The 21,459-nt window shown below is 38.9% G+C and overlaps 1 protein-coding gene across 1 annotated transcript in view; it reads left to right on the top strand.

The window, feature by feature from the left end:
- The window catches only part of LOC124861969 (receptor tyrosine-protein kinase erbB-4-like), a 393,671-nt gene that overhangs the window by 340,632 nt on the left and 31,580 nt on the right, over window positions 1-21,459 (top strand). Inside the window, exons 19-20 of the mRNA XM_047355966.1 lie at window positions 61-159; window positions 6,933-7,118. Of these exons, the coding sequence (XP_047211922.1) occupies window positions 61-159; window positions 6,933-7,118 (285 nt within the window). The remainder of the gene's footprint in view (window positions 1-60; window positions 160-6,932; window positions 7,119-21,459) is intronic.

Raw genomic sequence — 21,459 nt, 5'->3', positions numbered from 1 at the left:
TTGGGCATTTTTATAAGGACTTCTAGCTGCACATTTATGGCCACTGCTTGTATATTTCAGGGCATCTGGATCCCTGAAGGTGAGACGGTTAAGATCCCTGTTGCCATAAAAATCCTCAACGAGACCACTGGTCCAAAAGCCAACGTGGAATTCATGGATGTGAGTATTTATGACGAGAGACGACTTGTATCGATCTGTATTCATGTCTCAGTGTCCGAGCCGTAAAGTGTTGGTGCTGTCAAAGAGATTGCCAAGGTTGTCTCTTTTCAGAGGGTTGTGCATTTGCCACTAACTTCTTATGAGAGTGCCGTCTGAGTCAGTGCTTGTAATAAAGAGAATTTCAGCGCACCGTACAGCGGCGCATGTATTGAACAAGACTCTATTAAAAAACAGCACCCAGCTTATGAGACATGGCTTTATTGGAATCCCGGAGTGATAGAGGGAATTGGAAAATGAAGTAAGTGGTGGAGCGTTCAGCTCCTTACCCCTGTATCTGTGTCACCTTTGTCTACTTTTTCTTTTCGCCCCAACTCAATCACAAACATTAAATTTAAAGACTACCACTTTTTACCTATGATGCAGGTTTACTTAAATATATTTGGTCATATTTAAGTTATTTAGAAAAAAAGAGGTTTATGGATTGCAGCACAGTCAGGGGATTGCTTTACTTTGCTAAGGTCCCTGGGTCATTGCAACACCTTGATTCTTCTCTTTTTTAGCCATTCTGTTATAGATGTGTTGCTGTCTTTTTGGGGATCATTGTAGTGGTAATAACCCAGTTTGGACCAAACTGTAGCTGTTGGACAGATGGCCTCATATTTTACTCTAGAATATTTTGCTAAACAGAGGAGTTCATTGGTGACTCAATGACTCCAAGGTCCTTGTGTCCCATGGCTGCAACACAAGCCACATCATACCCCTCATTAGTGTTTGGACACTGGAAATAAAGGGGTTTATTGTTATCTTAATAACTGCATGGTGCCCAGGTCCTCTGCTGATTAACAAGCCCCATTCATCAGGTTTCTACCACTGTACTCAGTAGTGAGAATGTGCATTATTACCAAATATTTCTTTTTTGGCCTTGTCTGTCTAAAGGACATGTTTTAACATTGAACATGCTAACTGAGGCCTGTAGAGTCTGAGATCAAGCTCTTGGGATTTTCTGATATTTTTTGTACTCCAAGTTACTCCCAGATGGCCGATCTCCTCAACCTATGTCTAAAGGAATTCCCTGGCCACCTTGCGGAGGAAGCTCATTTCAGCTGCTTTTATCAGGGATCTCGTTCTTTCAATCATGACCCAAAGTTCATGTCTGTAGGTGAGGGTAGGATTGTAGACCTACTAGTAAATTGAGACTACAACTTAACTACAACTTTGAAAACTGTGTTAGATGTTTTCTACTTGTGAATAACATTTCCAACAGTAATGAGTTGAACTAAACTGGTTTGGAAAATGCATTTTACCATTCCTAAGTTACTTTGCTGCAACAATTGCATCTTTAATCTCTTTCCACCTGGGTATTGTGTTAAGATACACCTATAAGCTACAGACTAGCAAACTGTTAATATTAGTGTTTTTATGGGTACCAGCACACGTAGGAGTTGGAGGGAATGAGAAGGCGGACAGGATGGCAAAGAAGGCAACACAAAACAACATTAGCTTTATAATAAATATTAGTAGGTCAGAGGCAAGAAATATAATTAAACAGAGAATCAGGAAAGAGTGGCAAAAAAGGTGGGATGAAGAAAAGAAAGGAAGATGGTTTTACAGAATCAACAAGATAGTAGGAGAAGTAAGAACAGGAAGAAGGAGTAGAAAAGAGGAAAGATTAATTACAAGATTAAGACTAGGACATACAGGACTTAATTCTACATTGTTCAAGATAAAGAAACATGCAAATGATGAATCCCATGGAAAAGCAGCAAAGGGGCACTTTTCAGCTTTTTTGTTTGCTGCATCAGCTGTGATTCAGTCTCATCACCTTTTCTGGATAATAAATCCATTAGTAGTCCTGCATGTGTCACTAAGAGGCTGCCTTGGTGACATTTAGGGGCTTAACAAAACACACAGAGAGTCCACCTTTCTGAAAGGAAATTGTGGTAAATTTGTTATGTGAAAGTTATCATTTACCTTCTGTCTGTTTTGAGGCTTTTACATAATTTTGACAAAGCAGAGAGATGCAGCTGCAAATTCTCCCAAATGAATACAAATAAAAAGTATCTGGTGATAGTGAAATCTGTAATCAGCTCCTATAAACAGTACACGATTAAAAATTTACAATAATTATTTCATTTCAGTAATTCAACTCAAAAAGCAAAACTTATGAAGACTCATTACACACATGGTAAGCCACAGAAAGGCATCACTAAAGAAGCTGGCAGTTCCCACAATGCTCTGTCCAAGTATATTAATGGAAGGTTGAGCGAAAGGAAAAAGTGTCAGGAAAAAAGGGTGCAAACATGTATGTGTATGGCTTGTAGCTAATTAAAACCTGAATTCCCCTTTCTCAGCAAATAAAATGATGCTGTGTCCAAGCATATTAATGAAAAGTTCAGTGGAAAAACTATTGCAGAAAAAGATGCACAAGCAACAGGGATACTTGTGGGGATTGTGAAGGAAAGTCCATTCAAGTGTTTGGGGCTAGAATCAAAGCTTAAAAAGTTGTCAGACATATCCAGACTACAGATTCAACTGTAACTTTCCTTGTGTGTAATGGCAATTCCTTGAGACACCTTGAGTCTACCAAGAGACACCAGGCTTTGTTGCTGATGTTCATCAAGTTGTGTTTAAAGATACGGTGTATATACTAAACCTACACATGGAATACTTTATTACTCACTCTGTCTAATTAATCTATTTATGAGTTCTACTTTTCAAACCTAAATACTGAACTACATAACCTTTTCAGCAGAATTAACATTTTTTTTTCTTCTACTGTTACTATTTAACCTTTTTTACCAAGTTTTTCTTATCCCTGCATCTTGCCTCCTTCCTTTCTCCCATTCTCCCATGGTGTGGGAGGGGTATCTGTCTATCCAAAGCCAATATGCTCTGTCTGTTGGCTTGTTAAACAGCAATCTAAAGGCAGGCTCACGCTTTGCCACTGAGAAACTGGCCACTGGAGTGCAGGCTCCAAAGCACACTCAGAAAATCCACAAAAACATGCGCACAGACACACACGCGATCACACTCATTTGCAAAAGGCAGATTCTTTACAGGACAAAGCCTCCTCTGGCTCTGCATATGAAAAATGTTGGATGATTTACTTGTGTTGGCAAATCTGAATCAGAGCTGATTATTTGACATGTGAAAAACATAAATTTTGAGTGCTCCTTTGCTTGCATGCACTTGCTGAAACATGTGCCAGTTTTGCAAAGCTCTGCTAGTCTATCATTCAGCATATGTGCCCTAAATGTGTGTCTGTGTTTGAGAGGAAATGAGCAAGGGAGTGGGATGTGAAAGTCGGGTCAGCTGGCAGTAATGGAGGTCAGCGCTCAGGGAGATGAGAGAGAAACCAAAACACACAGTCACAAAAAGTTGCACACACTTGCAGGAGTCCTCAAACGTTTGCCCAGAGAGGAGAAAAGGTTTAGCCAGACATAGTTTATGACTCCTGGGTCTCTTGGGACCTGGGTCTCTTGACAGGGAAAGTATTAAAGCGTTTAGCCTCCCTTTTGTCTTCCTGTCCTGATCTAATGTCTAGCTTAAAGCATGCAGTCATCAGCATAAAGTGAGTAGTCGACAGCGTAAAGCAAGGAGTCGTCTGCTTAAGGGAGCAGCTGGATTTATGTAGTGAAGATGTCATGGCCTTGAACAGATGTCTCGAAAAACGTCTCCATGGTCCATGCCCCCTTTCTCCTGGTTAAAATTAATCTAGTCTACTCTCCTTCTCATATCAAATTTCCACATATAAATTTCAAAAGGGACTTTATGTATGTGTCAGCTGCCCTGAGGTCCAAGCTTGGACATACACCTCCTTGACCACTTGCCATACGCAAAGAAAGCCAGCGTGTGTCCTTGAGTGTTGCAGAGAGCTGCTGAGGGACTGTGCCACTATGCTTGAGTCTGAGCATAAGAGTCAGTGAGAGGAGAAGGGAGATGAGAACGACCAAACTGTGTTCTTTCCAGCAATGACTGCAATCTTAGCTTCTGCCACAAGTACCCGTCTTCGCAATCATAACACTTCATCACCGCCACACGTCCTTCTGCTTTGCAACTCCACAATAACAATTACCCATCAAGTCCCAACTGTTCTAACCTCTATGTCCATCTGCTGCGGGGAGGGAGTTAGGGAGGGGGAGGGTTTGGTTAGGAAAATGCACGTGCACAAGAAATGAAACAAGAGTGAATGAGAGATGACCGAAAAGAGTTTGTGATCACATGCAACAAGCATACATTATGGATGTTTGCATGTTCTAAATGTGTCTGTGCAACATTTACGAGTCTTACTGTACTAAAATATAGACGATAACAGGTGTGCTTGTGCACCTTTGAAGGTGTAAGAATATTCTAGACATATGCCGTGCGTGCAGATGTATTCATGATTTCAAAAAGCTGGAGTTATCTAGCTCTAACTCTAATATTAGGTTTTTGGAATATAGTCCACTGATAGTTATAGATAAAACATTTGAAAAGACATATCGTAGACAACTGTTTAAAAACTTTTAAAGTAAATTTTGTAAGGGTTATACGGAAACCTTGCAATTAGATTAACCCCAATTTATGTCAACCTATTCTTGTTTCTATGTATCATCACAATATTCTCTCCACTTTCCATCAGCTTTAGCATCTCAGCATCTATAATAGGCATCAGTTATACGCTTCAAGGTTAGAGGTCAAAGTCCATCCAACCCACCAAATATAAAAAAACACAGTAGCAAATAGTTAGGGGTACTCTCTATAGATAGGAAAACATAAAGAGCACATATTGTTAGTAGCAGCAATGTCTACAGGACTGTACAGAAAAACACAGGCTTAGGGGTACTTTCTATGTGAAAGACAAAGGAGAGTTGATATACAGATATTGGTTAGGGGGTACTTTCTATGTGAATGAAAAACAAAGGCAATACACTTTTTTTTACATTATTTTGTACATTAGTAAAAACAAATTGGTTTAATAGTTTCTATCAGAAAGAAAAAAATAAATTATCTACAAACAGCAATAAAGGTTTAAATGTATCCTTAATAGCTACACACAGAAGCATTTACAGGGGCTGGACAATGAAACTGAAACACCTGTCATTTTAGTGTGGGAGGTTTCATGGCTAAATTGGACCAGCCTGGTAGTCAGTCTTCATTGATTGCACATTGCACCAGTAAGAGCAGAGTGTGAAGGTTCAATTAGCAGGGTAAGAGCACAGTTTTGCTCAAAATATTGAAATGCACACAACATTATGGGTGACATACCAGAGTTCAAAAGAGGACAAATTGTTGGTGCAAGTCTTGCTGGCGCATCTGTGACCAAGACAGCAAGTCTTTGTGATGTATCAAGAGCCACGGTATCCAGGGTAATGTCAGCATACCACCAAGAAAGACGAACCAAATCCAACAGGATTAACTGTGGACGCAAGAGGAAGCTGTCTGAAAGGGATGTTCGGGTGCTAATCCGGATTGTATCCAAAAAACATAAAACTACAGCTGCCCAAATCACGGCAGAATTAAATGTGCACCTCAACTCTCCTGGTTCCACCAGAACTGTCCATCGGGAGCTCTACAGGGTCAATATACATGGCCGGGCTGCTATAGCCAAACCTTTGGTCACTCATGCCAATGCCAAACGTCGGTTTCAATGGTGCAAGGAGCGCAAATCTTGGGCTGTGGAAAATGTGAAACATGTATTGTTCTCTGATGAGTCCACCTTTACTGTTTTCCCCACATCCGGGAGAGTTACGGTGTGGAGAAGCCCCAAAGAAGCGTACCACCCAGACTGTTGCATGCCCAGAGTGAAGCATGGGGGTGGATCAGTGATGGTTTGGGCTGCCATATCATGGCATTCCCTTGGCCCAAAACTTGTGCTAGATGGGCGCGTCACTGCCAAGGACTACCGAACCATTCTTGAGGACCATGTGCATCCAATGGTTCAAACATTGAATCCTGAAGGCGGTGCCGTGTATCAGGATGACAATGCACCAATACACACACAGCAAGACTGGTGAAAGATTGGTTTGATGAACATGAAAGTGAAGTTTAACATCTCCCATGGCCTGCACAGTCACCAGATCTAAATATTATTGAGCCGCTTTGGGATGTTTTGGAGGAGCGAGTCAGGAAACGTTTTCCTCCACCAGTATCACGTAGTGACCTGGCCAATATCCTGCAAGAAGAATGGCTTAAAATCCCTCTGACCACTGTGCAGGACTTGTATATGTCATTTCCAAGACAAATTGTCGCTGTATTGGCCGCAAAAGGAGGCCCTACACCATACTAATAAATTATTGTGGTCTAAAACCAGGTGTTTCAGTTTCGTTGTCCAACCCCTGTAGGTCCATGGTGCTTTCTGTGAGGAAGAAAAAGGAGAGTCTGTAAATGTCAATTAGTGGTTCTGTCACAGGTAAAGGCGAAAGCTCTATGCTAGGAGTAATTTCTATTGGATAGAAAGTACAAGTTTGAGTATTTAGTATTATTACAATTAAGAAAGTTTGTATGTAAAGTGACAGATGTGCCAACCACCCATTTCTATACCATAATGTTTTGAAAAATCACAACTTATTTTCTCAACCCTTGTTAGCAGTTTTGTGGACATTTAATGTCTATAGATCTAAGATTGAACCATGTTTGTTGTCAGTCTGATGAAAAATAATGCTTTTTGTAGTTTAATAACTTTTACCTTTAAATCATTTAGAAAAGATATGTTGCTAATAATGCAAAGTAAATAAAGGATCCCCTGCTGTTCACTTAGTCCCTCTCTGTCTCCCTGTCCCCCTCTCACCTAGGAGGCCCTGATCATGGCCAGCATGGAGCACCCCCACCTGGTCCGCCTGCTTGGTGTCTGTCTGAGTCCCACCATCCAGCTGGTCACCCAGCTCATGCCCCACGGCTGCCTCCTGGACTACGTGCATGAGCACAAGGACAACATCGGATCGCAGCTGCTGCTCAACTGGTGTGTCCAAATCGCAAAGGTAAGCGAACGCGATCCGGTCAGAATTAGCTGCCGTTTTCCCGCAGGGTTTTCTGTGAGGGCTGTGAATGAATTATATAGATTTCCGTTGATTTTGATCAAACGAGCCTGTTTTTCCTGCCAGAATGTGACTGCTGGCAACATGCAGTGGGTTTCCAACTCCAGCACAACACAAAATAGGCTCAACTGTTTTTCTGTATTGAAAGTACAATATCCATCCTTGATTTTTACAGCTTTCAGCTTAGTGTTTAAAACATTCCAAATACAAAATGGTCCTTATTTGTTTACCCTCAAATTTCAAGTATTTTCTTACCTTTTTCAGTTACAATGCAACTTCTCTGCATGCAACACAAATCAGAAAACCAACTAAACATTAGTTTTAATCTTTGCCATTTTTGCCTCCTCATCTTAATTATTGTGCCGACCTTTTTCACAGCCCTCCTGTCAGCAGCATTAAGCAACAGGCACGCCTTGTCGACTTAAACTCTGTCCTCTGAGCACATCTTATTATTGTTTCAAAGCTTTATGACTGCAACAAATGTTCAAGTAGACAGCCTATCCTCTCCAGAACAAACAAAATCTGCAGTGTCTTGGGTGCCTTTGCTTCTCTAAAGAAAATTTGTGTTTTGTTTTTCTTATCACGCCAATGTTGCCAGACTGCTTGGCGTTGGGGAACTTCTGAATGCAAGTAGGTTGTTACTGTTAGACATCTGCTTGATACAGAGGAACCCTCTGTCAGTTCCGTGGGAGAGATCTAACACATGTCTGATAGGTCCAATTTATCTGAGAAGAAATATTTATGTACCCTTATGGTTATTAGTTGGAGGTAGCCATTTACAGCTAAGCCTAAAATGATTCATATCCCTGGCAGGTTTAGTTTTAAAGTCATCTTCACTTTTAATTTTATAACCATGTTTCTCCTAATTGGAAGTATTATTAATGTTTTTGAGAGGCTCAGCCACTGTTAAGAATTGAATCTGGTAGAGAATGTGTGGAGGGAGCTAAAGATTAGGGTGATGGCAAGGAGGCCTTCCGTCCTCAAACATTCCGAATTCCTCACTAAAGATAAATCGTCAAATAGAAGTGGAAACATGCAAAACGCTGGATTTTATTGCCATACAGTACAGGTTATTCCACTTATATATAAGTCACAGTTGCTGACATTTCATTTTTTTAACAAAATGTAAATAAAAACAGGTATACTATTTTTATTTATTTAAAAATGTGTAAGTATCTCTTGAGAAATTCCCTCTACTTTAAACACACGTAGGTCATATGGCCACTGTTCTCTTCCAGAGTTCTGGTAAATTCCACTATGGGATCTCAATGCACTTAATGGTAATTAAATAAATATTTCGTAAACAAAAGGATAATTTTACATATGTAATTAAATAAACAATATTATGACACTTTTACAGCCCTAAATTAAGGAAAGATAGTTCTTTATCCACTATACCTATTTCTGTGCAAACTGCAAAAACAACTATACAAAAAAATTCTATTTTTCAAAATATGGATTCTTCTTATGTATTTATACATTATCAACTGCAGTTATTACATTTTTTTATGCTACGTTAATAATCAAACAACTAGCCAATGACATAATAACCTATTACATTATTGTGTAAATGTTATTTTGTTGTTGACTCAAACATTTATTAAATTATTGTCAAGTTATTGTGTTTGTTATATTTAAAATTATCCAAAATCATCTTGCTCTTAGCAGTTATTACATTGTTGACAGTTATTAGACTGTCAGCTAGGTACAAGTAATGGACACATATTGGTGAGAAGTGGTACTTTGAGAAAACTATGAAAAACTTTTATTAAACTTTGGTTGTGTTCTGGAATGTCAGACCTCTATAGAGGGCTAGTTGAGATGTGTCGTTGCTGTACTCCAACGGGCTTCAGGAGGATTAAGAAATGACTTATTTGGTTGCGATTGTCCTGTCCAGGGACTGCTGGAGATAGGCACCAGCTTCCCTGCCAGCCATTATGGAATAAGCGGTAGAAAATGACTGACTGACTGGTTGCGATTGTTGATCTGTGTATGGTGGCCAGACAGTGATAGACAGATGGTTTATTCCATCACCTGCCAAGTATTTTTAGGGTCCCTTTTCCTTTTCTCACATTTTCCATGGTTATGTTCCCAGGTGGTTCTCGAGAACAAACCATCTGGCTCTCCAGATTGGTCAAACGATGGTGTAAATCAAGAAATAATCTTAGAAATCTTAAAAACTGCCATCATGGGTATTTACATGGAGCATCAATAAGTATCAAACTGATAGGAAACTAAGACTATGAGAGCAACAGTAAATCAGTTATTTGCAGATATATAAACAAGTAAATGTATTTGAAAAGGCTTAAACTGATTATTTAGATACTGACCTGTTTCATAGCCCTCTTTCATCAACTAATCGGTTGTAATTGATTGGCCTGGGTTGTTAAATGTAGTGTATTCTTGTTTCATTCAGGCAACAGTCATTTGTCAGTGACTTGTTTCATTGGGTTTGGGAGATCAATGTAGGAAAGCTTAACCCTTTATCCAACCATGATGAGTGATAAATGATTTCTGAGGCTTTAAAGAACAGATTACATAAACAGGTAATTATTGCCCTGATTGGACTGATTTTACCTCAATGGGAAAATGTTGGGGTCTTTACCTTTTAAATTAGAGGTGAGAGGAGATTTTTCATAGCTGGCCTTGGTTTGCACAATCCGTTTAGTAAATAGGCCTATCGTTAGTGCAGTCTGCTGCTATTATTTCTTAATAGCAAAGTTAAGGCGTGGTGTGAATCTGCGGAACCTATGGCCTCTGTGTTGGGTTTCCAGGACTTCTAAAAATGTGGGCACGCTGCTGCCTGTCAGGATTGGCCTGATTAATGCAAGGCCCCAGTAAAAAACTTTTATCCTAAATTAGTTCTTCTTGTCCCAAGGACTGGATTTTCTATGTTTATTTTAAATGCAAGCAGGTATCACCACCGACGTCATTTACCAACTTAGAACTGAGTGAACTGGGCTGGTCTCACAGTTAAACCTCACGCTGCTGTTTGGTACTGTCATGTTTTTAACTCCTCCACTGCTGAGTAGTTTTCAACAGTTTTTAACCAGAATTGTAAATTGCCACACATTTTATGCAATCAGACTGAGACGTTCAGCTCATGGTTTAATTCCACCTGTCAGACATCTTAGGACACTGTGGCTCAATAAAAAGCAGGCAGCATAAAACAAAATCTGAGCCCTGGCTGAACCACTGAACCCGAGCTGTCAGATTCGTAAGTGTCGATGAGTTGAACACCCTGCTTCAAATCAGTACAACAAAGCTACAAGTGGCGAAACAAAAAACTGCAAGTATCCTTCCAGATGTTAAAGGAGTGTTGGTGTCATTGTTGGTGTTCTATATCAGACTATTGAATCTTAATGTGCAATAGTCTAACTGCATCAAGCTCTCCCCTACGGACTGTGAAGGCGTTCTGCACCTTTCTATTCAGAAGGTCTCCTCAGCCAGAGCTCAGATCTCTCATTTAGCTCACAATGCCTCAGTCTTTGTTCCCCACTGTGTTGTCTTTGACAGCTTTGAGCCAGTAACCTTGTTCTCACTACAAGTGATTGTTGGTCATTTGAAGCCTGCAGGGTTTCCAAATAATGCTGTCCATAGCCAACTATTTAAAGAGGTTTTGCCCACAATTGGACCTGTGGTTCTTGAACTGGTAAATCACAGATTATTGTCAAGTGTGGTCCCTAGGGATTTTAAACATTTTTGTTGTTTTTAACTTATTTAACTATACAGCACTTTGGTCCTGTGCTGGTTGCTTTGGATTGGATTGGAATAAGATATTAAACTGGTATCAATCTAAAGCACACTTTTTTATCTTGAAATAATAAGGCATGGTTATTTTGTATCTTGAGAAAAAAATAAATAAAAATGCTAGCTGCACAAAACAAGCCTTTTATCTCAAGATAATGAGATAAATAAACTGATGTAAAGACAAAACAAGGTATTTATCTGTAAAAGTGCTGCTTCAACCCTAAAACCACTCTAATCTTGAAAAATGTCAATTTGGTTTAAGAAATCATTACATCCATTCACTTTTCTAACTGACTCTGCTCTGATTAAATGTTCTCTGAAATTTTTTTCTGTTTGTCCAAAGTGAGGTCATTCAGATTGTTATCTACTATAATAAGGATGCTGACTGCTCACAACCTCTTCATAGAACCCCACTTAAAAAATCGGAAAATTATCTTTCAATTATACATCAGAATGGATTTAGCTCTCATATACAGCTGTAATTGTATATGTTTTACTTTGTCAAAGAAAAATGACTGGCAATTTAGAAACAAGCTTGTGTTGAGTGTGGGGGAAGAAAACCTAACCTGTGGTTTCCATTTTCAGAATGTAGTCATATTTTTACAGAATAAAAAAGGAATGACTCTTTTATTTTGTTAGGTTTTATGTTTCTAGTCTCAGCAGGAAGTCCGTTTACCAAGATGGGTTTATAGTTAAAATGTTCACAGCAGGAAAGCCAGGTAGTCTCATTCTTCTGCGTTTCATTTGTCTTGTGGATCCTCCTCACAGATTCCTCTGGGATTTTTTTTCACGCCTTGAAAGGACACCCTTTCTCTGTGGTGGCTCCCTGAGCATTTTTCATGTCTTCGCAGACTTAAGTGTGTTTTTGTGTATCAGAACTGTGTGTGTGTGTGTGTGTGTCTGGGTGTTTGAGCATGCGAGCTGAATAAATAACTCGCGGCTTCTCCTCTGAATGATCTTTGCGCTCTCAAGGTAATGATGGGGAACCTCTCTCCAGCAGCAAGAGCATTCTTCAGAAGACGCACAATTTTCTTGCTAAGGGGAGAATAATTTCCCTTGCTCTTCAGTTAGCTTTGAAAACGTTGTTGCAATGATAGAGGACAGGTGAGGGAGGAAGAAGGAAGGTGTAAAAATAACAGAGATTTCAAAAAGGGCCTTCAGAGCATGCCAAAGGCCATGCGACGTCAGGCACAAGGCAAAAAACTGACTGTGTGTTTACGTTTCTATTACGTCTACTGCAGTATTGTATTATATAAGCAGAGCTAAATAAATTATGCAGCATTATTAAAAGAGATTCAATGAGAAACAATTTTCAATCGTATTTTAGTTGTGTTATTTTGATGGTCTCACATTTGATCCTTTACCAGAATTAATTGACCGTTATGGCTGCTGATTTGATTGAAAAAAAGAGACCCATATTCTAGGTTTCCATACTGCTTCAGCTTAATTTTGTTTTTACAGATGCTCATGGTTGAATTCATGATGAATTCTATGTTACTTTTGCAAAGCATCCCTAAACCACGACAGTTCCATCTCCATGCTTTACAGTCTGAATGTGGTTATTTTCCTGGAAGCTACATTAGTACTGATGTTCTCATAATTTGCACCTGGCGTTACTTTCCAGGCATGATTTTAGCCATTTATATTGGGAATAAATGTGTGGATGTCCTAATATGTTACTCATCAGAAACAGCTTTTTTAAATTCGATTTTACAAGACGTTAAACGTTCCTTACTTCAGTTTTGTTTATTTAGATTACTTGATTTTTGGGGGTATTTTTTAAACTTGATATTAAATATGTATATGTCCAAATATGTAAAAAAATATATAGGGTTTTTATGAGGTGCAAGGTGTGGACTGGGTCCACACACAGGTCAGTGATGGTTCTGTAAATGATTTGATTTGGAGCTTGCATATCAAGACCAGGCATCATGAGGTTTTCTGTAGGATTTAGGATGGACACAGTTGAGAAAATGGGTTTAGGCGAGAGATTTTTTTCACATTGAATTTTCTTGACTCATAAAAGTGAGTCAAGAAAATGGCTTAAAGAAATGGGCTACTGTCATGCCACATTTACACCCCAAAGAATCCGAAAGTCATGAACTACTAACAACATTTCTAAAAGAAATTCTGAAAATGCTTCAGTTTGATTTATTTTAAACTGTCACGTATTTCAATATTTTGATGGAACCTCTGATTTTATAAAAACAGTCAGTCAGTCAGTCAGTCTTTCTCCACTGAATAATGAACTCAAAGGTTAGAATTTTCTACAATTTTTCTGTGTGCGATTTTGTCAGTGTAAGAAAAGCTGAATTTATGCTAATGCTAATTTGTGTATATTTAGTGACACATTTTATGTAGTTTCCTCTTCAGATGATTTTTTTCTTCTGTTTCCTACTTTAATGTCATGGCAATTTGCCAAACTACCCACCTTTACTCAGCCACATCACAGCCACAAACAGCAGCCGTGTATGTGGGGTACGACCCGGGCTGTTGACTGCTGCGCCACAAATTGATTGGCCGAGGCCTGTCGCCAGGCAGTGACTCTTCATCACTGAGTGTTTTGGGCATTGAGATAATGGCCCCCATTAATCTACAGCCACACTCAGGGCAGTTCCACTCCCACTGCCACACAAAACACACACACATGCACACACACCCACAAGCCTCACTCTTGATGTGTGCGAATATCCTCTTTATTTATCAGCCTAGATCACTCCTTTCTTTTTTGCCTTCTCTTCCTATGTTTTTAGTTGTGTGCTGTATTTTTTGCATTTTTGTGGCCCCTTTCTGTTGCTATTCAGTTTGAAAAAGTATTTATAACCTTTAAAATGTTTTACATTTCGTCACTTTACATGCTAGAAAGCTTGATTTTATGTGACCGACCACATAAAGTAGTGAATAATTGGAAAGTGGAAGTCAAAGTCAAAGTGGAAGAAAAATTAGTTTTTCAAAAGATTTTACAAATAAAATCTGGAAAGCGTGGCATGCATTTGTATTTGGCTCTTAAATTGATTCTGCTTTGCAAACTTCATTTGTTGCATTTGGAATACATATCTATGAACTTTGCACACCCAGACACTGACATTTTTGCCCATTATTTTATGCAAGATGAATCAGGCTTAGTCAGATTGTGTGGAGAGTGTCTATGAACATCATTTAAAATGTCTTGCCACAGATCCTGCTAACTTTGATTAGACCATTCACCTCTGCCCCAGTCTCAAGGTTATTGCAGCAACACCATGTACCATGCACTGTGGAGATGGTGTGTTCAGGTTAATGTGCAGTTTAACTTTTTTTGGAGTATATGGTTTTATAACTGGTAATAACTAAAACTGTTTTAACCTTCCCAATATTTTTATCCCTGACTTCTCAAACCTGCCTACTGTGTTGCTCGATCAAGGTGGACATCAGAAAAAAGAGTAAATCAGATGAGCTATATGCTATTGGTTGCATTGGATTTTATTCAGGGGTTAGGGGTTATTTATATCAGAGCTAGGGGGGGCAGAATACAAATGACCTAATTTTTCATCAGTTTTTTCTATGTAAAATTTTATTTTCATTTCTTGCCATCTTTTTTTGTCTTTCTGCATGGTCTCCTTCCTCTTTGTAACCCACTAACCAAAGCCCTTTCGCTCCCCATCTAGCCCTTTGCCATTAGGTGTTGTATAATTAATGAAATAATGAGGATTAGGATGTATTTTAATGAACAAATCAGTCACTGAATTAAATATGGGAGTGGAACTGTGTGAACATGGTGCTGCTGAAGACCCATAATTTCTGTCCTCGGGGCTCCGTATAATGAAAACAGAAGAGATTCAGCCAGCAGACATGCAGTTGGCGCTCAAGCTGGACAAGAGTTTTGATTGGTTCTAAGTACATGCATTGAATTGAATCTAGGCCTCCATTAGCTTAGCTGCTGGAAAACCTTCCAGTTAAATATGCGATCTGTTTTCTGATGACATTAAATGCTTCTAATGAAAACTACACTGACCTCAGAGAATTTCTGCTGATGCTATGCTTTTAGAGTGAACAGAATCATGTCTTTCTGGCAAAATAAGCAGACATCTCCTGCAGCTGCTTAGTAAGGAGAATGGGGGAGATTTCAGATTTTTCTTCCTGATCTTTGGCTCTGTGAGTGTGTTAATATTGTCGTGCAGACCTTTACATCAGAGTGTGTGTATGTGTTCCGATTTGCATCCCCGCCGTGTTTCCCCCACGAGGTGGCCACCCAGTGGCATTGGATCCAATCTGGTCAAGCTCAGAGGAAGACCTCTGTGTCACTCACTTCCCTGCAGCAGCACATTTCTGTGCTGAGCAAACACAAATCTTGCCTGTACTCATTAGCCAGACCTTAACACTTCCTCCTCCTGCTCCTTCTCACCACTCCTCCTTCCTCTGCTTCTCACCCTCCCTGAGGGGATGAAATCTTTTCTTTGAATTAAATCATCAGGAGGAGGATTCTCAGTGGATTCCAGATGTGACTCCAAATTTCTTTATAGATCTATAAATCTGCCTCTGAAACAGCAAAAGTGGTTTTTCACCAGTGGTTTTTCCTGTTTTGTCTTTACCTAAAATGATGTGCTAAATGGCAAAATTATGAAAATGAAAATTGTTTATAGAATTTGTGGGACTGTGATCAGGTCTTTGTGATGGAAACTCCAAAACTTTGACGTTGTTGTCCTTAAACCACTTTGTAACTTATGTGGCAGTATGTTTGGGTCATTGTCCATTTGAAAAAAACAGAATCTGTGCAAAAACTTTATCTTCCAGATGTCTTGAGATTTTTCCACATAATGTTCTTTCCTCATGATGACATATACTTTGTGAAGTGCACCAGTCCCTCCTGCAGAAAACACCAGCATGATGCTTTTGTTCTGGGGTTGATTGCGACATTTCACACAAACACACATTCATCTCTGGGACACAGAACCTGTCTCCTTGTCCAGCAACAAAAGGAAACAGATGAACATGGCACTTTCAGGTATCTAGAAATTGTACCCAGTGAGGTCTCTTCCTGATTGGCTGATTATAACTGGTAAGTTATAAGAAATAACTGGTAATCCTAACTGTTTCAGAACAGCTGATTTAATTCAGACAGTGAGAGAAAAGTTTGTATATCTTTTTATAACCCTAAGTGTAAGTAAATATTTGGTTTCAACCATATATTGACAATTAAAAAACAAATCGTATATACATATACGCTAATAATTGGTTATCAATCAACTAATGGTTGCTGCATCTCTGGAACATAAATTTGACTCGGTCTTGATTAACAGCTGGTGCTCATTGACCAAAACAGCACCAGACGTATACACATCTCAGAAAATTTTAATATTGCATAAAACTGCAATATTTTTTGCCAGTCATCTCAGAAAGTGAAACTCACATATTATATAGAATCATTACACATAGAGTAATATATTCCAAGACTTTGTTTTGTGTAATTTTGATGGCTTACAGATAATGAAAATCCAAAATTCTGTTTCTCAGAAAATTTTAATACTTTGAAGAAGTTCATTATTGGACACCCATGGTGACACACCCTAATCAACAAATTAACTCAAAACGCCTGCAAAGGTTTCCTGAGCCTCTAAACAGTCTCTCACTGTAGGGTCAGTAGACTGTACAATCATGAGGAAGACTGATGACTTGATAGATGTGCAGAAGACAGTCATCAAATAAATACACTCTGTACTTTGTATCCAAGCATATTAACAGAAAATTCAGTGGAAGGAAGAAGTGTGGTAGGAAAAGGTCCACAACCAACAGGAAGAAGCGCAGCCTTGAGAGGATTGTCAAGAAAAATCCATTAAAGAATTTGGGGGGGCCTCACAAGAAGTGGATTGACGCTGCACAGGAGTCCGTGCATCAAGACCCATCACACACAGACAAATACTAGACATGGGCTACAAATGTCACATTCATCGTGTCAAGCCACTCCTGAACCAAAGACAACGTCAGAAAAGTCTTACCTGGGGTAAGGAGAAAATAAACTGGACTGTTGCTCAGTGGTCCAAAGTCCTGTTTTCAGATGAAAGTAAATTTTGCATTCCATTTGGTTTTTTGGAAGTCCCAGAGTCTGGAGGAACAGTGGAGATGTACACAATCCACATTGCTTGAAGTCCAGTGTGAAGTTTCCACAGTCACTGATGGTTTGGGGTGCCATGTCATCTGCTGATGTTGGTGCACCGTGTTTTCTGACAATGCAATCGATGCAGCCATCTACCAGGGAATTCTAGAGCACTTCATGCTTTCCTCTGCTGACAAGCTGTATGGAGATGCTGATTTTATTTTTAGGCAGGACTTGGCACCTTTCCACACTATCAGAGGTACCAAAAGCTGGTTCAATGACTATGGTGTTCCTGTTCTTGTTTGGCAAGCAAACTCCCCTGACCTGAACCCCATAGAAAATGTATGGGCTGTTGTCAAGTGGAAGATGAGACACCAGACCTAACAAGGCAGATGACCTGAAGGCAGCAATCAAAGCAACCTGGGCTTTGACTCCCTGACATTTGTGCTTATAAAATCATTTTTTGACTGGTGTAATGTTATTTTCAAATTTTCTGAGACACTGAATATTGGGTTTTCTTTCCCTGTAAACCATAATGATCAAAATTACAAGAAATAAAAGCTTGGAATACATCACTGCTGTCTGTAATGATTCTATATATATGAGTTTCATTTTCTGAGATGACTGGCAAAAAATATTGCATTTTATGCAATATTCAAATTTTTTGAGATGTACCTTTATGTTAATGTGTTCAGAGCAGCTTGTTCTTGGAATCGTGTTAAACTATAAATAGCTCTGACCAAATCTTTCTCCTTCATAGTTTTTCCTACATTATTTGCAATGTGATTACTATTGTAAACAAACAATTTTATACTCAAGCACTTAACCATAAGCATTCCGCGTGATATATGGAGTTATTTATCATACAAAATGTAAAATCCCATGTATTTTTTTATTTCATTGTGTATTATATTTGGATTAGATTTTCTAATTTCACCCTATTTCCACTGACTGTGATCTTGAGCTCTAATTGTCCTAGTGGACTCCTGTTGTTAGATATTTTCTGGAGCCAGAATCCCCTATTGTCATACAGCAAACTATAGATAAGAGAAACATTACATAAATCAGATTACATTAAATCACCAGGTATTTTTTAAACAAAGTTGGAACAAACCATCTTGTAGCAGGTGGCTAATTATCTTAACCTAACAAATGTTCAGAAACTACCAAAAGAGCAGAATGAACGAGGGGCAAAATGACCAACATCCTCAGTATTACACCTAATGCACCTAATTGGTTTTTATTCTATTTTTTCTGCTTTTCTAAAATGTGGCAAAATATACTTCTTACTACCGTTATGTTGAAATAAATCAGGAGACCCTAATAAATATCCTATTCTCAATTAATTTTCCAGAATTCTACAAAGTGATTTAATTGCAGATACCCAGTCTTACTCCTTTGGTTCTGGAAGCATAGCATCCACCATGCCATGATTCTTCCACCGTCACGCTTCACAGTTGGTATGAGGTTGTTTTCCTGGAATGTTGTTTTTGGTTTATGCAAAACTAGTGCCCAAATTATTCTGGATGTCCTGGTCTTTGCCAGAATTCTGTCTAGAAAACTTTAGTCTAGCCTTCATGTTTATTCTATAGAGCAATGATTTCCTCCTTGCACACCTCCCATTTGGTATACATTTGTTGAGACTCTTTATGATTGTAGAGGGATGCACTTTTATATCAATAGTGGAAACAGTATCCTGCTGTAGGTCCCTCGATGCCATGTTAGGGTCTTTAGAGACTTCTTTAAGCATCTTGCAGTATGCTTTCAGGGTGAACTTTCTTGGATGGCCATATTTGCAGTTGTTTTGACTGCCTTCCACTTTTAATTTGAGACTTCTTTAACTGTTGTCCAAGGATAAGCTGGTATAGTCTTCGTTCTGAAGGCTTTAGAGAGCCTGTGGTATTTACTGTCACTTCCAGGTTTAAAGAGGGCAGACCTCCTTTAAAATGCTGAGCAGTGATCCATGAGATGTGCACCTCATGTGATATGCCTGTTTGTAATTTTAGCCATTTTAAGTGGAAATAACTGCAAGCATTGGCCTCATTTATTCTTCACCAGAAATTACTTTTTTATGGCATTCATTGTTATTGTTTATTGATATTGTTAAATTTTTTCAGCCTATTTTAAATTGATACTAAATATCCATATTGCCTGTTTTTCAGATGAATTTATATATTTAAGCTTATACATAACATCCGTAGATGACATATAAGTATTTGATACGATCCTGTAACTACAGGGTGTAACAATTATTATAGGAAAACAAAGACGCTCATCATTATGAAATGAACAGTAACCCACTTCCTGCTATCTGAGTTCATATACACAGGCAATGTACAAATGTTACCTAGAAGTTTAACATGGTTTCCACTTCTGTATATGTTGCATCAAGCAAAACCGTCAATGTATTTATTTGAAATTGTTTTTTGTGTCCTGGAATTAAAATGGGAGATTCTGACTGGGATATAATTAATATTTGACCATCCAATTTAAAGATAACATTTTGATAGTAGTTTTTGAATCTGTGGGATTCGTTTGCTGGAAGAAGCCAGAAATTGTACCTTGTCAAATATTAACCAGAAGAAAAAGATTTTGAGGCATCAATGATTGATGTGTTCTGAGCTCAATCTTTTTTTTTTTTTATTCCAGTCAGTTTTTTCTACTAAAACACATTATACAGTTATTGTGAATTTATTACTGTCAGCGGGCTGTATGGTAGTGATCCATGTTCAGCACTTCTTTTCCCCAGGGCTTCATTAATAATGCAAACCCCTGCACCACCACCCCTCAATTCTTTGCAACTTGGAGCATCCAAAAACCACTCCATAATACCAGTTTCCATGATGAATCAGTTAATGTGCACTGGATCCTCTGGAGAATTTGCATGTCCCTGCTGATGCTACAAAAAAGTGGGAACAGGGCAGAGGTAGACGGAAGAGGACGGGTTTAAGGAAGGGAGATAAGCCTTTTGGGTCTTTCTAATTATCTGTAAGATCAACAGTGCTCCCGGATGCACGTGGGGAGGGATTTGACTGCTTGATCCACCAAATATAAAGGCCTGATTGGATTGGTCACCTCCTTCCTCACACAGGCTCATCAGACATGGTCATATTCATGCAGGCAATGAACAGGAATTTCTTGGGATTCCTTGGGATTCACCAACAGCACTGGATTAATCCCCCTTATCTGTGTATACTAACAAGAACAAGCAATTCAGTCATGTTTGGGCACAAACCAGTTTTGAATAATGAAGTTTTTAATCTCTGAAACCTGGCACTCCTATTTTAAACAGGGTGGACTAGCACTCCAAAAATCCCTGATAATCACTTCTGAAATTCAGACCGTTTGGAGTTTTTCGAACTTTACATTTCAGACTTGATCAATCTAAACAATTTAACCCACTCCTTTTTTGATGTTCCTGCTCTATTCAGTTCAAAACAAAAGTCATGTTATGGCAGTATCCATTATCATGATGGAGTTCAAACATTTGTATATTACTAAACAGATATCTGTTAAATTCCTTAAGGGTAGGAATGGGAGTTATTCAAATCAGTTGGCATCTTGATAGGTTGAAGCAAGAAGTGGACATTGGAGTGGAGTGATAAATCATGCCTCTCTGTTCAGAAATCCAGTGGATCAATCTGGGTTTGGCGGTATCCAGGAGAACAACGCTTGTCTGATTGTATTGTGTCAAGCTTAAAGTTTTGTGAAGGGAAGATTATGGTTTGAGGTTCTTTTTCAGAGGTTGTGCTTGGGACCTTGGTTCCAGTGAAAGGAACAATTCATATTTGAACATACCAAAACAGTTTGAAGATAGACCCTTACGTTTGGTGTGAAAGACACTGAGCGGCCTGCACAGAGTCCTTCCTGCAACCCAATGAAATATCTTTGGAATGTGTTAGAACGGAGACTGTGAGCCAGGCCAAATGGTCCAACATTAGTGTCTGACCTCACAAATACGCTTCTATAAGAATGGTCAACATTTCTCATAAATATACTCTTAAACCTTGCTGATGGCCTGTCCAGAAGAGTTGAAGCTGCAGTTAATGGGCCAACATCACATTAAATTAATTCCAGGGTCAAAGGTTGCTCCCTATGTATGGATTAAGAGCCGTAGTTTGGACATCGCATTGGAGTTGTGAGCAAAACGTTTAAAGCCCAAACTGTTGAAAGCGACAGTTTTAAGCAATGTTTTCTTGTTTTTGTTTTTTAAATGCAGCAACATTAGTCACACTGTGGGGAGGAAATACGGAGCCATCAATATCTGCTGTCATGAAAGTGTATAATCTGAAATAAGGACTGGTCTGGGAGGAGCAGTTTACCAGTGAACCAATCACTTAGGTCCAGAGTTCTTTGGTTGGAAGAACCTTAAAAGTAAACAAACATTAATAAAGCACCTGCTTTATTGCCAGGGGTTACAAAACAAATATTAAAATCAGACATCCAAACCAAGCAGGCCCT

This window comes from Girardinichthys multiradiatus, chromosome 24 (genome assembly GCF_021462225.1).
Source record: "Girardinichthys multiradiatus isolate DD_20200921_A chromosome 24, DD_fGirMul_XY1, whole genome shotgun sequence".
Lineage (NCBI taxonomy): Eukaryota > Metazoa > Chordata > Actinopteri > Cyprinodontiformes > Goodeidae > Girardinichthys > Girardinichthys multiradiatus.
This window is presented reverse-complemented; position numbering and strand designations above follow the sequence as displayed.